We start from the raw sequence: 15,788 nt of genomic DNA on the forward strand, positions 1-15,788 counted from the left end.
TTCCAATCGAACGTGACTCTTAGCAGTAATACAGCAATTCAGCTCAGCAATGGGATGAAGTAGCAACACAGGACAATATGCTCATCTCACTCTGACAGCTTCATAGTAATGTCACTTCAGGAGGAGCCCCTTCTCCAGCCTGTTACACAGGAACAGGAGGAGGCCATTCAGCCCCTTCTCCAGCCTGTTACTCAGGGACAGGAGGAGGCCCCATTCAGCCCCTTCTCCAGCCTGTTACTCAGGGACAGGAGGAGGCCATTCAGCCCCTTCTCCAGCCTGTTACACAGGGACAGGAGGAGGCCATCCAGCCCCTTCCAGCTGATTCCATCCACCATTCAGTTAACTCATGACAGACCTGAATTGGAACACCATTTCAATCGTATTTTGGGCTCACATAAAATGAACAGTCTCAGGTCTGAGATTCTTCCCCCAGCCTTGGCAGTTTTCTGGGAGGGGTGGGGAAAGGAAGAGAGTTCCAGATTTTGTCCCTGTGTGGAGAAGAGCTTCGACATTGCCCCTGAATGGCCTGCATCTAATTTGAAGCTTATGGCCTCCTTACATCTGAAGATATTGAGGGAGGGATGATCACGTGTGGAGCTGTCCCAGGCCGGGGTGTCCTCAGGATGGCACAGTCTTTAATAAAACCAGCAGGGAATTCAGGAGAAATCTCTTCACCCAGAGAGAGAGGTGAGGATGTGGACCTCACTCCCACGGGGGAGTGGTGAGGATGTATTTAGGGAGAAAGCTGGATAAACTCATGAGGGAGAGAGGAAATGTTGACAGAGCTGTCAATATACTGCCCCATCGGATAAATCCTGCCACAAAACCTGACTGGGGGATCCGGGTGAGAGGGAAAATACCCGGATGACCAGACTGAGCAGCGGGTCTGATGGCTAAAGCTATTGAATGGGAGAAACAGTGCAGTTCCACCCATTCACTAGATGTGGCCAGTGGTGGATGCCACACGGTATTTATTTCATCAGTAAGCTAATGGCGGAGACATGGAATTGCGACAGAACCCCCTCTGTGGAAGATTTTGGCACTGACGGGACATTTGGCTTGCCCTCTCGTGTCGGGAAGATTCCTTTCCAGTCCCGCCAATGCCCCCCCTGTGGTCAGGCCACACATATGCACACACGAAAAGGGCGGCCATTTCTATAGCGCCTACCCCATCCTCAGAGTATCCTAAAAATAAATGGCTTTGCTGCCGATGAAGTGCTTTGATTTTTTTGTTTGGGGGGTAGTAATTTGCTGAAGGGTGTCGTCACGGTAACGGCAGGGAATTGGGCCTCCCACGCAATCTGACCAATAACCTGACAGCCGCCATTTTGTTTATTTTCCAAGCCAATGGCGGTGGAAGGAAAACTATCAGAGAATAATGGTCCCAATTTCCTCAATCATCTCCACATGGTCCATCTCTACCCTTATCCCTTCCTCAATCTCTCTGTCTCCATTTCAGCGTCCATTAGAAGCCCATCAACTCCTCCAACTCCCCTGACTCCAGCTCTTCACACCCCACATCCTGTGAGGATTCCATCCATCTTCTTTGTTGATGATGCCATTTTCCAAAATGGCACTCCCACTTGCTGATATTTTCCAGCATTTTGTGTTTGCGTTTCCAGCCCCTGCGGTACTTTGCTTTAATTGGAGAACTCCCACCCTGGCTCCGAATCACTCAGCACGTCCTGTCCTTCCCCCGTCCCCGCCCCAAACGACACCACCCCGAAAGTCTTCCATCCAGCATTGACTGTGGGAGAGTGGAGGGGGAAGCTCTTAGATTAACTTCATTCCAACGGCATGGCGTTCTCTCAGCCTCCGGGTTCCGTGCTCTGGAATGATGGAGGACTGATGACGATGGGATGGAGGGAGGAAGGAGTTGGTGGATTGTTGGTGGAGGGTGGGGGGGGGGCGGGGTTGGGGTGGTGATGAAGATAGGAGAAAGTGGGAGAGAGAAAGGGAGAGCAAACAGAGTGATGAGAGTTGGGTCCAGACGAATGGATGAATCTCCTCCTCAAAGTTGCTCCTTCTTGGGGTCAGAGGTCGGAGGTCAGCCGACCTCTGGTGGCCACTTCCCCCCCCCCCCTCTCTCAATGGCCGCTTATCTCAGCTGTGTGTTCCGCAGGTGCCTCCTCCTGGAGCGGTTGGTCGACAGGTTAGTCTTGAGTTTGTTGAAGTCGCGGACAGATCGGAGGGACCAGTTGCTCAACTCCCGCAGCACCTTGTGGCCCCAGACTTTCTTGTCCCAGTCCTTGGGTGCGTCGACCTGGGGCACCCTGACTGAGGGCACAGCCAGGCCCATGGCTATCATCAACTGGCTGATCAAAACCAGCAGGCTTTCGGCCTTGGTGCACAGGTCCATGAAGGAGTCAGGCAGCCGCGGATACCGGGCGCAGTCCGGCACGTTCTTCAGGGCCAGCCTCAGGAAACTGCTGAAAACCTTGTAGGCGCGGAAGTTCTCACTCAGCCGCTCCTGGTCGGAGAGGTCAGCCCAGCGGCTCGTCCCGGCCAGAGGGATCCCATCCACCTCCGACAGCGTCACGCCGCTGGTCACCTTGTCCGTCAAGCCTTGGCACTGATCCTGGCAACAAAAGGAAAGAACAAGACAGTCAGAGACATCAAACACAACTCACTGCAACGGGGGGAAGCCATTCAGCCCCTTCTCCAGCCTGTTACACAGGAACAGGAGGAGGCCATTCAGCCCCTTCTCCAGCCTGTTACACGGGAACAGGAGGAGGCCATTCAGCCCCTTCTCCAGCCTGTTACACAGGAACAGGAGGAGGCCATTCAGCCCCTTCTCCAGCCTGTTACACGGAAACAGGAGGAGGCCATTCAGCCCCTTCTCCAGCCTGTTACACAGGAACAGGAGGAGGCCATTCAGCCCCTTCTCCAGCCTGTTACACAGGAACAGGAGGAGGCCATTCAGCCCCTTCTCCAGCCTGTTACACAGGAACAGGAGGAGGCCATTCAGCCCTTTATCCAGCCTGTTACACAGGAACAGGAGGAGGCCATTCAGCCCCTTCTCCAGCCTGTTACACAGGGACAGGAGGAGGCCATTCAGCCCCTTCTCCAGCCTGTTACACGGGAACAGGAGGAGGCCATTCAGCCCTTTATCCAGCCTGTTACACAGGAACAGGAGGCCATTCAGCCCCTTCTCCAGTCTGTTACACAGGGACAGGAGGCCATTCAGCCCCTTCTCCAGTCTGTTACACAGGAACAGGAGGCCATTCAGCCCCTTCTCCAGTCTGTTACACAGGGACAGGGCATTCTGCCCCTTAAATGGCATCCTCCAGTTTCTGTGTCATGTGCTGAATATGACTTAAATAAGAAGGGTTGCATGGGAAGGAGGGGTTAGTTAAATCGGAACATGGGAACAGCTGTAGGCCATTCAGCCCCTCAAGCCAACCCTATCATTCAGACAGATCACATCTGATTATTTATCTCTCACTCTTTTTACCACTATCCCCAAACCCCTCGATGTCATTCATCTCCAGAAATCTATCGATTTGTCCACACCTTTCTGGGCTAGAGAACGCCACAGATTCACCATCCTCTCAGAGTGAAGACTCTTCTTTTCAGACTGAAGTAGCCTGCCCCTGAATCTGAGACCATGTCCCCAGGTTCTAATCTTGTCCCGAGGCATGGTACATTGGGGAGACCATGCAGACGCTGCGACAACGGATGAATGAACACCACTTGACAATCACCAGGCAGGAGTGTTCTCTTCCTGTTGGGGAACACTTCAGCGGTCATGGGCATTCAGCCTCTGATCTTCGGGTAAGCGTTCTCCAAGGCAGTCTTCACGACACACGACAGCGCAGAGTCGCTGAGCAGAGACTGATAGCCAAGTTCCGCACACATGAGGACGGTCTCAACCAAGATGTTGGGTTCATGTTGCACTATCTATAACCCCCACGACTTGCCTGGGCTTGCAAAACCTCATTTACCGTCCTTGCTGGAGACAATACACATCTCTTTAACCTGTGCTTAACCCTCTCTCCGCTCATATTGTCTGTACCTTTAAGACTTGATTACCTGTAAAGATCTGCATTCCAACCATTATTTTGAAACTTGAGTTTGTGTGTTTATATGCCCAGTTTGTGATCAGAACGCCTACTCACCTAACGAAGGAGCAGAGCTCTGAAAGCTTGTGGCTTGTGCTACCAAATAAACCTGTTGGACTTTAACCTGGTGTTGTGAAACTTCTTACTGTGCTCACCCTAGCCCAATGCCAGCATCTCCACATCTAATCTCAGCAGCCAGGAGGGGAAACTCTCTCAGAATGTCCATGTTGACCCACCAGCTTACTCTCCCTTTCTTGGTCCTCCATTGCTGGATTCCAGATGGATCCCTATCTTCAGACTTCCCCTTTTCCTGGTGACATTATAAGCCTCTTCCTTTGATCGAACACAACCTACAACTTCCTTTGTCAGCCTCAGTTATTTATGTTGGGCCATTCCCTTTATGCCTTAGATAAATGGATATCTGTTGCAGACTGTAATATTCCCAGAAATACCAGTGTTTGCCTGTACCAACCGACTCAAGAACAGCTTCTTCCCTGCTGCTGTCAGACTTTTGAATGGACCTACCTCACACTAAGCTGATCTTTCTCTACACCATAGCTATGACTGTAACACTACATTCTGCACTCTCTCCTTTCCTTCTCTGTGAATGGTATATTTTGTTTGTATAGTACATGAGAAACAATACTTTTCACTAATACATGTGACAATAACAAATCAAATCAAATCAAAGTCTACCGCCAAATCTTTTCATGTATTTACCCAATCTGCCATGGGATTTTCAAGATAGCGCTTGAGTGAGGCAGCTTCTTGCAAGCTGTGCCCAGCATACCTTCTAATTCTATCTTTTACTCTCATTCTATGCTTCCAAAACTTTATTTAATTCTTTTAAGTTCTCTAACAATGCTTTAATGCAATATCTTCTGAGGTTCTATAAATTGGCAAGTCACGTTGCAGCTTTATGGAACCTTAGTTAGGCTGCTCTTGGAATACAGTGTTCAATTCTGGTTGCCACATGCCAGAAGGATGTGGAGGCTTTGGACAGGGCACGGAAAAGATGGACCAGGTTGTTGCCTGGTATGGAGGGCATTAATTATGAAGAGAGGTTGGAGAAACTTTGTTTGTTCTCACTGGAGCGACGAAGGTTGAGGGGCGACCTGATTGAAAGCCAAAAGATTATGAGAGGCTTGGACAGAGTGGATAGTCAGAAGCTTTTTCCCAGGGTGGAAGAGTCAATTCCTAGGGGGCACAGGTTTAAAGTGGGAGGGGTAAGGTTTAAAAGAGATGTACGAGGCAGATTTTTTACACAGAGAGTGGTGGGTGCCTGGAACTCGTTGCCAGGAGAGAGAGTGGAAGCAGATATGATAGTGACTTTAAGGGGCATCTTGACAAGTACATGAATAGGAAGGGAATAGAGGGATATGGTCCCCAGAAGGGTAGGGGGGTTTTAGTTAAGTTGGGCAGCATGGTCGGTGCAGTCTTGGAGGACTGAAGGGCCTGTTCCTGTGCTGTAATTTTCTTTGTTCTTTGTCACGTACCAACCGACTCAAGAACAGCTTCTTCCTTACTACTGTCAAACTTTTGAATGGACTTACCTTGTATTAAATTGATCTTTCTTTACACCCTAGCTATGACTGTAACACTACATTCTGCACTCTCTCCTTCTCTGTGAACGGTATGCTTTATCTATATAGCATGCAAGAAACAATGCTTTTCACTGCACGTTAATACATGTGACAATAATAAATCAAATCAAAAGTCATCTTAAAATTATAGAATCCCTACAGTGTCATTCAGCCCTTCAAGCCTGCACCCAGGTCCTATCTCCATAACCCCATGCATTTACTCTGCTAATCCCCTAATACCAAGAGGCAATTTAGCATGGCCAGTCCCCCTAACCTGTGCACCTTTGGTCACTAAATGGCAATTAGGCATGGCCAATCTACCTAACCTACACATCTTTAGGCTGTGGGAGGAAACTGGAGCACCTGGAGGAAACCCACGCAGACACGGGGGGAATGTGCAAACTCCACACAGACAGTGACCCAAGGCTGGAATTGATCCCAGGCCCCTGGTGCTGTGAGGCAGCAGTGCGAACCACTGTGCTGCCCCTCATACCTATTTCCTTACAGATTACATGATAGCAAAGAGGGTTGTAACATACAATTGATGGTAGCAAAAGCTAATTAAAACATGACAATTCTACTTAAAATTACATACACATTTTGGAATTCACCCGAAGTAACAATTTGGATAGTCTAACAAAATATTGATTTGAAGGAGATTATACTTACAATCCAGTATAGTCGTTTAATTGTACGGAGTACTTTTATATCAATATTTTTAAGGGGAAACTCTCTTAGAGCTCAACCCACTCTCTCTTAAAGATGGTTGACACATGACTCTGTGTCCATGTGCTGCCCTTTCGAGAAATTAGCTCTGTAGCTGTTGCAAAACCGGCTGGCATTGTTCATTGTTTTCTACCGAAGCCATTTTTAAAAATTAAGTCATGTCAAAATTTTGAATCATAGAATCCTACAGTGGAGAAGGAAGGTCCATCGAGTTTGCACCGACCACAATCCCACCCAGGCCATACTTCCGTAACCCTGCTAATCCCCCTGACACTAAGGGGGCAATTTAGCATGGCTAATGCACCTAAGCCGCACATCTTTGGACACTAACAGGCAATTTAAAATGGCCAATCCATCTAACCTACACATCTTTGGGAGGAAACCCACGCAGACACAGAGAGAATGTGCAAACTCCACACAGACAATGACCCAAGCCGGGAATTGAACCGGGTCCCTGGTGCTGTGAGTTGGCAGTGCTAACCGTTGTGAATCCTTGAGGGCCATGATGTTTATTGATCTAAGGTCTACTTTCTGGTTTCCTTTCATAAGCAAGGTATTGAAGGTTCTTTAATGAGTTTCCACATTTTCTGTGTTGCTGTGTTGACTTGCTTTTTGGCAATGATTCCAATGCTGCACAATGTTGTCTCATGCTAAATTCCAGAGTGTTATTCACACTTTATTTTCTTCATTAAATGGGTCATTTCTTCTACAGATTAAGATTAGAGGTTTAATTAATAACAAAGCCAATCTGAGTATGAGGACTAAACTGGCAAAGATACTAAAATGATAGGTTAGATTAAAAGATATTTGAGGAAGCAGTTCAGGAGTTTCAATGAACATACATTAGTTTAAAGTTTATGTAGGTTAATGTAAGTAGGCTTACATTAACCTGCAATGAAGTGTTGTGAAAATCTCTGGGATGGCACAGTGGTTCGCACTGCTGCCTCACAGTGCCAGGGACCTGGTTTCGATTCCCGACTTGTCTGTGTGGAGTCTGCATGTTCTCCCCCTTATCTGCCTGAGTTTCTTCCGGGTGCTCCGGTTTCTTCCCACAGTCCGAAAGACATACTGGTTAGGTACATTGGCCATGCCAAAGTCTCCCTCCATGTACCCAAACAGGTGCTGGAGTGTGGCAACTCGGGGATTTTCACAATAAACTTTAATAGGCATTAGATTCATAGAAATTTACAACACAGGAAAAGGCCCTTCAGCCCGTTGCAGCTGTGCTGGTCAAAGTCGAACCACCCAACTATTCTAATCCCATTTTCCAGTGCTTGGACCATAGCCTTGTCTGCCTTGGCATTACGAATGTACATCTCAATACTTCTTAAATGGGTCCCTGCCTCCACCTCCCTTTCAGGCAGTGAGTTCCAGACTCCGACCATAGTCATACAGCGTAGAAAAGGCCTTTCAGCCCATTGAGGCTGTACCGACAATATCTACCACCAAAGTCACACTAATCACATTTTCCTGCTCTTGTCCCATATCTTTGAATGTTCTCATCCAAATATGTTTTGATGGGTTGTAAGGTTTCCGTCCTCCACTTCCTTCCCAGGCAGTGTATTCCCACCACTCTCTGAGAGAAAAGGGTTTACTCAAATCCCCTCTCAACCTCCTGCCCCTTCCCTTAAATCACTGCCCCAATCATTGATCCTTCCACCAAAGGGAAAGGTTTCTTCCAGTCTACTCTCTCTATGCCCTGCATAGTTTTATCTGTATCAATCTCCTCTGCTCCAAGGAAAACAACCCCAATCTATCTAATCTCCCTTCAATCTCTCTTGGGCAGCATGGTGGCACAGTGGTTAGCACTGCTGCCTCACAGCGCCAGGGACCCGGGTTTGATTCCCGGCTTGGGTCACTGTCCGTGTGGAGTTTGCACATTCTTCCCATATCTGCATTTCCTCCGGCTGCTCCGGTCTAAAGATGTGTGGGTTAGGTGAATTGGCCACGCTAAATTGCCCCTTAGTGTTGGGGGACTAGCCAGGGTAAATGCATGGGTTATGGGGATTGTGGTCAGTGTGGATTCAATGGGCCAAATGGCCTCCTTCTGCACTGTGGGATTCTATGCCTCAGCTATTTACCATTAACATAGATGATCTGGAGGAAGGAACCGAGTATGGTGTCGAAATTTGCTGATGACACCAAGATTGGTGGAACGGCAAATTGCGCGGAGGGTGTGGAGAGTCTGCAGAAGGATCTAGATAGGCTGGGCGAATGGGCCAGGAACTAGCAAATGGAATTTAATGTTGGCAAGTGCGAGGTGGTCCACTTTGGTAGGAATAATGGTAGGAAGGACTATTACTTACGTGGCAAAAAACTGCAGCAGGCGACGGTGCAGAGGGACCTCGGGGTCCTTGTGCATGAGTCGCAAAAACCCAGCCTGCAAGTGCAGCAGGTGGTCAGGAAGGCGAATGGGATGCTGGCCTTCATAGCGAGGGGGATTGAATATAAAAGTAGGGAGGTCTTGCTGCAGCTGTATAGGGCATTGGTGAGGCCGCAGCTGGAGTACTGTGTGCAGTTTTGGGCGCCGTACTTACGCAAGGATATTTTGGCCTTGGAGGGAGTGCAGAGGAGGTTTACTAGGCTGATGCCGGAGTTGAGGGGGTTGAGCTATGAGGAGAGGCTGAATAAACTAGGCTTGTACTCGTTAGAATTTAGAAGAATGAGGGGAGATCTCATTGAGACGTATAAGATGATGAATGGGATGGATAGGATAGAGGTGGAGAGACTCTTCCCGCTCAGAAAGGACAGTAGGACTAGGGGGCACAGCCTCAAGATAAAGGGGGTGCGGTTTAGAACGGAGTTGAGGAGGAACTTCTTCACTCAAAGGGTGGTGAATTCTCTGCCCGTTGAAGTGGTGGAGGCTACCTCGCTAAATAATTTTAAGACGCGAGTTGATGGGTTTTTGATAAGAGAGGGGATTAAGGGTTATGGGGAGAGGGCGGGAATGTGGAACTGAGCCACGACAGATCAGCCATGATCTTATTGAATGGCGGGGCAGGCTCGAAGGGCTAGGTGGCCTACTCCTGCTCCTATTTCTTATGTTCTTATGTTCTTATGATTCATAACTAAAACTCTCCAGCCCCGGCAACACCCTGGTAAATCTCCTCTGCACCCTTTCCAGTGCTTTCACCCCACTCCTATAACTTGGATTCCAGAAAGGCACACAATACTCTAGCTGTGGCCTAACCAGTGGTTTATATAGTTCCAGTGTAACCTCCCTGCTCTTAAACTCCACGCCTCAGCTAATAAAGAAAGTATACCATACGCCTTCTTAACCACTTCATTTACCAGGATGCTACTGGGACTTAATGGCTTGAGTTATAAGGAGAGGCTGGATAGACTGGGACTTTTTTCTCTGGAGCTTAGGAGGGTGATGGGTGATCTTATAGAGATCTATAAAATAACGAAGGGCATAGATCAGCTAGATAGTCAATATCTTTTCCCAAAGGTAGGGGAGTCTAAAACTAGACGGCAGAGGTTCAAGGTGAGAGGGGAGAAATACAGAAGTGTCCAGAGGGGCAATTTTTTCACACAGAGGGTGGTGAGTGTCTGGAACAAGCTGCCAGAGGTAGTAGTAGAGTTGGGTACAATTTTGTCTTTTAAAAAGCATTTACTTGGGTAAATGGGCCAAACGTGGGCAATTGGTGGGCAGTTCATCACCTGAAGGATTATCTGAAGGAACAAAAACTCCACTGATTTGCTCCCCTCGTACCTGCTAAAAACCTTTCTGTTCCTTCTCACGTATCCTGAATATCTCTGGCCATCCATGGTTCTCTGGGCTTGTTAATCTTTCCTATCACCGTGGAGGATGACATGCTGGGCTTGTACCTTCTCCTCTTCCTTTTTGAATGCCCACCCTTCCCTCACTGCTCTTCTGTAGATTTTCCCATTAATAGTTGTTCTCAGTCTACCTTATTTTGTTGTCTTATTTTACTGAATTCTGCTGTTCCCCAATCCAAAATCTTTTTTGCAACTTGTCTATTTTTTTGTCTATAACAAGTTTAGAATCACAGAACCCTACAGTGCAGAAACAGGTTGTTCGGCCCATCGAGTCTGTACTGACCACAATCCCACCCAGGACCTGTCCCCATATCCCTACACATTTACCCCCTAATCCCTCTAACCTACACATCCCAGGACACTAAGGGGCAATTTTAGCATGTCAATCAACTTAACCCTCACATCTTTGGAAACCAGAGCACCTGGAAGAAACCCACGCAGACACGAGGAAAATGTGCAAACTCCACACAGACAGTGACCTGAGCCAGGATTCAAACCCAGGTCCCTGGAGCTGTGAAGCAGCAGTGCTAACCACTGTGCTACCGTGCCACCCACGGTTTAAATTGCACCTTGTTGTAATCGCTACCAAAACGCCCCCAAACACCATCTCAACCACATGCTTAGCATTCTTTCTGGTTGTATTACAGCTTGGTATGGCTTCTGCTCTGCCAAAGAGTTGTGAACATAGCCCAGTACATCATGCAAATCAGCCTCCCATCCATTGACTCTGTCTACACTTCCTGCTGCCTCGGAAAAGCAGCCAGCATAATTAAGGACCCCACGCACCCCAGACATTCTGTTCCACCTTCTTCCACTGGGAAAAAGATACAAAAGTCTGAGGTCACATACCAACCGACTCAAGAACAGCTTCTTCCCTGCTGCCATCACACTTTTGAATGGACCTACCTTGCATTAAGTTGATCTTTCTCCACACCCTAGCTATGACTGTAACACTACATTCTGCACCCTCTCATTTCCTTCTCTATGAACTGTATGCTTTGTCTGTATAGTGCGCAAGAAACAATACTTTTCACTGTATGTTAATACATAATACAAGAAGATGGCAGAGAACAGGAGATGAGACGGAGCAAGAGGTGAGATTGAAGAGGAGATGCAATGAGCCCGGAGATAGGAGGGAACAGGAATGGATGCTTGTACCAGAGGAACATCATCGTTAGAAAGTGACTGAATAGTATTATCAATACACATTAAGCCATGTACGATATAAATATTCAGCATTGGAGTTAGACCCCCTAACACACTCCTCGAGACTATTAAACAGAGGTGGTATTAGTTTGCTAACTCTCTCCTGTCCTGAGGCTGGAATGGGGAGGGATGACATTCAATTAACTGGGAAAGTACTCACATATAATCTCATCGTCTCCTCCGCCTTGGGTCTCAGGTTCCTGCCCAATTCAATGCAGCTCTTCAAAGTCTCAATTAACGTGTTTCTGTGAACTCGAGCCGTCCCCAGTAGTGACCGGGCTGCCATACTGCCTTAACTGTCTCCTGGCAGCACTGATAACCAGGTACTGAGAGACCAGTGTGTGTGTGTGTGTGTGTGTGTGAGAATGTATATGTGTGTGTGTTAGAATGTGTGAGTGCCTGTATCCCTGTTTCTCAGTGTGTGTCAGTGTGTGTGGGCGAGTGTGTGTGTTTCTGTTTGTGTGTGTGTGTGTCTGTTTTGCTCTGTTGATGAGTGTCTGTGTGCTTGTGTCTATTTCTCTGTGTCTCTCTTAGTATATCTCTCTGTGTCTGTGTGCGCGTCTCTCTGTTTTGCTCTGTCAGTGTGTGTGTCAGTGTGTGTGTCTCTGTGTCTATCAGTGTGTGTGTGTGTGTGTCAGTTTTGCTGTCAGTGTTTGTGTCTGTCTGTTAGTGTGTGTGTGTGTCTGTTTCGCTGTGTGTGTCACTGTGTATCTCTGTCTCACTGTCAGTGTGTGTGTGTCAGAGTGTGTCTCTGTTTCGCTGTCAGTGTGTGTTTTTGTTTCGTTGTCAGCGTGTGTCTGTCAGTGTGTGTGTCAGAATATGTCTCTTTCGCTGTGTGTGTGTGGTGTGTGTGTCTCTGTTTCGCTGTCAGTGTGTGTGTGTGTGTCAGTGTGTGTTTTGCTGTCAGTCTGTGTGTGTTTTGCTGTCAGTCTGTGTGTGTGTGTCAGTGTGTGTTTTGCTGTCAGTGTGTGTGTCAGTGTGTGCTTCGCTGCCAGTGTGTGTGTGTGTGTGTCAGTGTGTGTTTTGCTGTCAGTCTGTGTGTGTCAGTGTGTGTTTTGCTGTCAGTGTGTGTGTGTGTGTCAGTGTGTGCTTCGCTGTCAGTGTGTGTGTGTGTGTCAGTGTGTGCTTCGCTGTCAGTGTGTGTGTGTCAGTGTGTGCTTCGCTGTCAGTGTGTGTGTGTGTGTCAGTGTGTGCTTCGCTGTCAGTGTGTGTGTGTCAGTGTGTGCTTCGCTGTCAGTGTGTGTGTATCAGTGTGTGTTTTGCTGTCAGTGTGTGTGAGCGCGGAGAGAAAGTGAGTGAGCAGCTGAGTGTGTATGTGTGAATGTGTGTGCATGCGAGTCAGTGAATGAAAGCAGTCAGCTGCCTTTGCTTTGCCTCAGCCATTTGGATGCGTGCTGTGGCAATGCTTTGGATTCCATTAATACCACTCCCCTCAGACACCCCCACGAGTGATATCATCTGGACAGTCCCAAATCCCGGAGCCGGGAGCAGGCGTAACTGGATTCCATCCAGCCATCAGCAGGAACACACAGACTAAACATGCACTGCCTGGGCAATTTATTCAAAGGTGTGTTAGTCCATGTGTTCCTCGGTGGAAAGATGAGTGCTGAAAAACTTCAGCCTTGAGGAAAGATTGGAGAGGTTGGGGCCATTCTCCTTGGAGAGAAGAAAGGTGAGAGGGGATTTGATAGAGATATTTAAAATTACAAGGGAGATGGAGTGAGTAGATAGTGTGGGGTTAATTTAAACTTCTCCACTCTCTATCCATCTAGAAACAGAAAGGGTGTTTTTTCAAATTCTGATTTCCCACATTATAAACAGTGACCTCCTTTCCCCAACCTTTCAATTTGGAGGGTTCCTACCCTCAATGTTTTTATTTATTCATGGGACACAGGCACCAATGGCTGCCCAGTATTTATTGCCCATCCCTAGTTGCCCTTCGAGGGCAGTTGAGAGTCAACCACATTGCTGTGGGTCGGCCAGACCAGGTAAGGATGGCAGATTTCCTTCCCTAAAAGACATGAGTGAAACAGATCGATTTTTCCAACAATCAACAATGTTTTCATGGTCATCAGGACTCTTAATTCCAGATTTTTTTTATTGAATTCAAATTTCACCATCTGCCATGGCAGGATTTGAACCTGGGTCCCCAGAACATTAATAACTTGAGTAGCAAACCCAAGGAAAGTTTCACGTCTACCCCATTTACACTCACACATTCAATGAAGAAGGAAGAGGGTTCAGGGCGAGACTGCAAAACAATACAAGTTCTTGCATGACTCCCAGACTCGAATGAAACATTCCTTCCACAGGAATCTTGACTGATTGTGGAGTGATCCCATCTTTTCACAGCAAGGTTCCGTGATGGGAAGAGAGGTGTAGAATGAGTTAGTCTGGAGATCCAAGGTGCCAGCAGTTGCCAGGTTTGATGATGGAATGGCCTTCTTTCTGCTGTCACCAGCTTGATGGTAAACAGCGCAGGCAGTTGCCTGGGTCTCTGGCCTCACCAAACAACAGCTGACCATGAGGTCCGAAGCCTAAAGGAAGTCAGCTGAGGCATGTCTTGGTCTTGTGATGCTGGTTGGGATTGTTAAATGAAGCCCTATTGTTGAAATCATTGTGTTAGAAGTTAATGCACAGGCCATTAGTGAAATAACTCCTCAGAGACTAGTGTCCCTTCACCAGATTCACTTTATTTACAAACTTATCTTTACTCTTGAAAGTGCTTCCACTACAAAGTCAGAATCCGGAGTGCCAGTAACCCTGACACTCCGTATATACACTGGTGAGAGTCTCTGATTGGGCAGGTAATCGTTACCTCGATCGGGGAGCTCATACTCGAAGAGGCCCACTTCATGGGTCTGTTTGATCATTGTAATTAGCAACATTGTCGGAGCTGGGGATTTCGAAGGATTATCTATGTTGGCTGAAGAAGACTGACCGTCTGCTGAATCATTGTGTTAGCTTCACTGGAATGTTTCTGTCTGGCCAGGAGTGTAACAATCCAGATGTTTGGCCTTTCATAATAGTTTAGAAACTTCTGGAAGCCAGCATGTGACCAGCCACAGTCACCTTGTCAGCTCAGCAATCATCCATTTCAAAAGGCATGCAAAAAATGACTTGATAAAGCAGTCATAGCATCATAGAGGTTTACAGCATAGAAACAGCCCTTTGGCCCAACTTGCCCCTGCCACCCCTTTCTTAAACCACTAAGCTAGTCCCGATTGTCTGCGTTTGGCCCATATCCCTCTAGACCCATAGAACTGTCCAAATGCTTTTTAAAAGATAACATTGTACATGCTTCTACTACTACCTCTGGTAGCTTGTTCCAGACACACACCACCCTCTGTGTGAAAAAATTGTCCCTCTGGAGTACAGCTAATGAAGATATTTTCCTTCACGCCTCGACAGTGACAGCACTGGGGAACAGGGAAAAGAACAAAAACAAGTGGTAAAGCTGTGTCACGCAGCGAGAGGCTGGGGGCTGGATTGCACTGCCCAAGAGAGGGCTGGAGAAAAGTTCATTCAGTGCATTTGACATGCAACTGAACTGTCCTCCAAAAAGGAAGACTGGGCAGGGCTACGGAGAGCCAGTGCAGACATGATGGGCTGAAAGGCCTCGTTCTGCAAAGTAACTGTTCAGTCAGAAAGGAGACTGTACGCTCCTTCAAAAAAAGCAGCCAATGGGGACTCAGAATCACAGATACAATCAATGTACAAGTTTTATTGGGCCAAAGTAAAATAAAGGGGTTCATTTACACAGATAGAATTGGAAAGGAAAGATGTAACAGCGGATATGTGTATAACCTTGCTTCAACCCCACAGAGATCACAGTATCACACTGGGACTCACTGTGCACAGTTCCAGTCTCCGTATCACACTGGGAGTCACTGTGCACAGTTCCGGTCTCCGTATCACACTGGGACTCACTGTGCACAGTTCCGGTCTCCGTATCACACTGGGAGTCACTGTGCACAGTTCCGGTCTCCGTATCACACTGGGAGTCACTGTGCACAGTTCCGGTCTCCGTATCACACTGGGAGTCACTGTGCACAGTTCCGGTCTCCGTATCACACTGGGAGTCACTGTGCACAGTTCCGGTCTCCGTATCGCACTGGGAGTCACTGTGCACAGTTCCGGTCTCCGTATCACACTGGGAGTCACTGTGCACAGTTCCGGTCTCCGTATCGCACTGGGAGTCACTGTGCACAGTTCCGGTCTCCGTATCACACTGGGACTCACTGTGTACAGTTCCGGTCTCCGTATCACACTGGGACTCACTGTGCACAGTTCCGGTCTCCGTATCACACTGGGAGTCACTGTGCACAGTTCCGGTCTCCGTATCACACTGGGAGTCACTGTGCACAGTTCCGGTCTCCATATCACACTGGGAGTCACTGTGCACAGTTCCAGTCTCCATATCACACTG

General features: G+C 47.8%; 1 protein-coding gene across 1 annotated transcript; it reads right to left on the reverse strand.

The window, feature by feature from the left end:
* Positions 1-2,098: 2,098 nt before the first annotated feature.
* Positions 2,099-12,239, reverse strand: LOC145351600 (ciliary neurotrophic factor-like). Its single transcript, XM_080201184.1, has 2 exons — positions 11,520-12,239; positions 2,099-2,578 (listed from the first exon to the last, which is right to left on the reverse strand). The coding sequence occupies exons 1-2, from the start codon at positions 11,643-11,645 to the stop codon at positions 2,099-2,101; spliced, it is 606 nt and encodes a 201-aa protein (XP_080057310.1). The 5' UTR covers positions 11,646-12,239.
* Positions 12,240-15,788: the final 3,549 nt, after the last annotated feature.

Source organism: Carcharhinus amblyrhynchos, chromosome 13, assembly GCF_965287045.1.
Source record: "Carcharhinus amblyrhynchos chromosome 13, sCarAmb.v2.hapA, whole genome shotgun sequence".
NCBI lineage: Eukaryota > Metazoa > Chordata > Chondrichthyes > Carcharhiniformes > Carcharhinidae > Carcharhinus > Carcharhinus amblyrhynchos.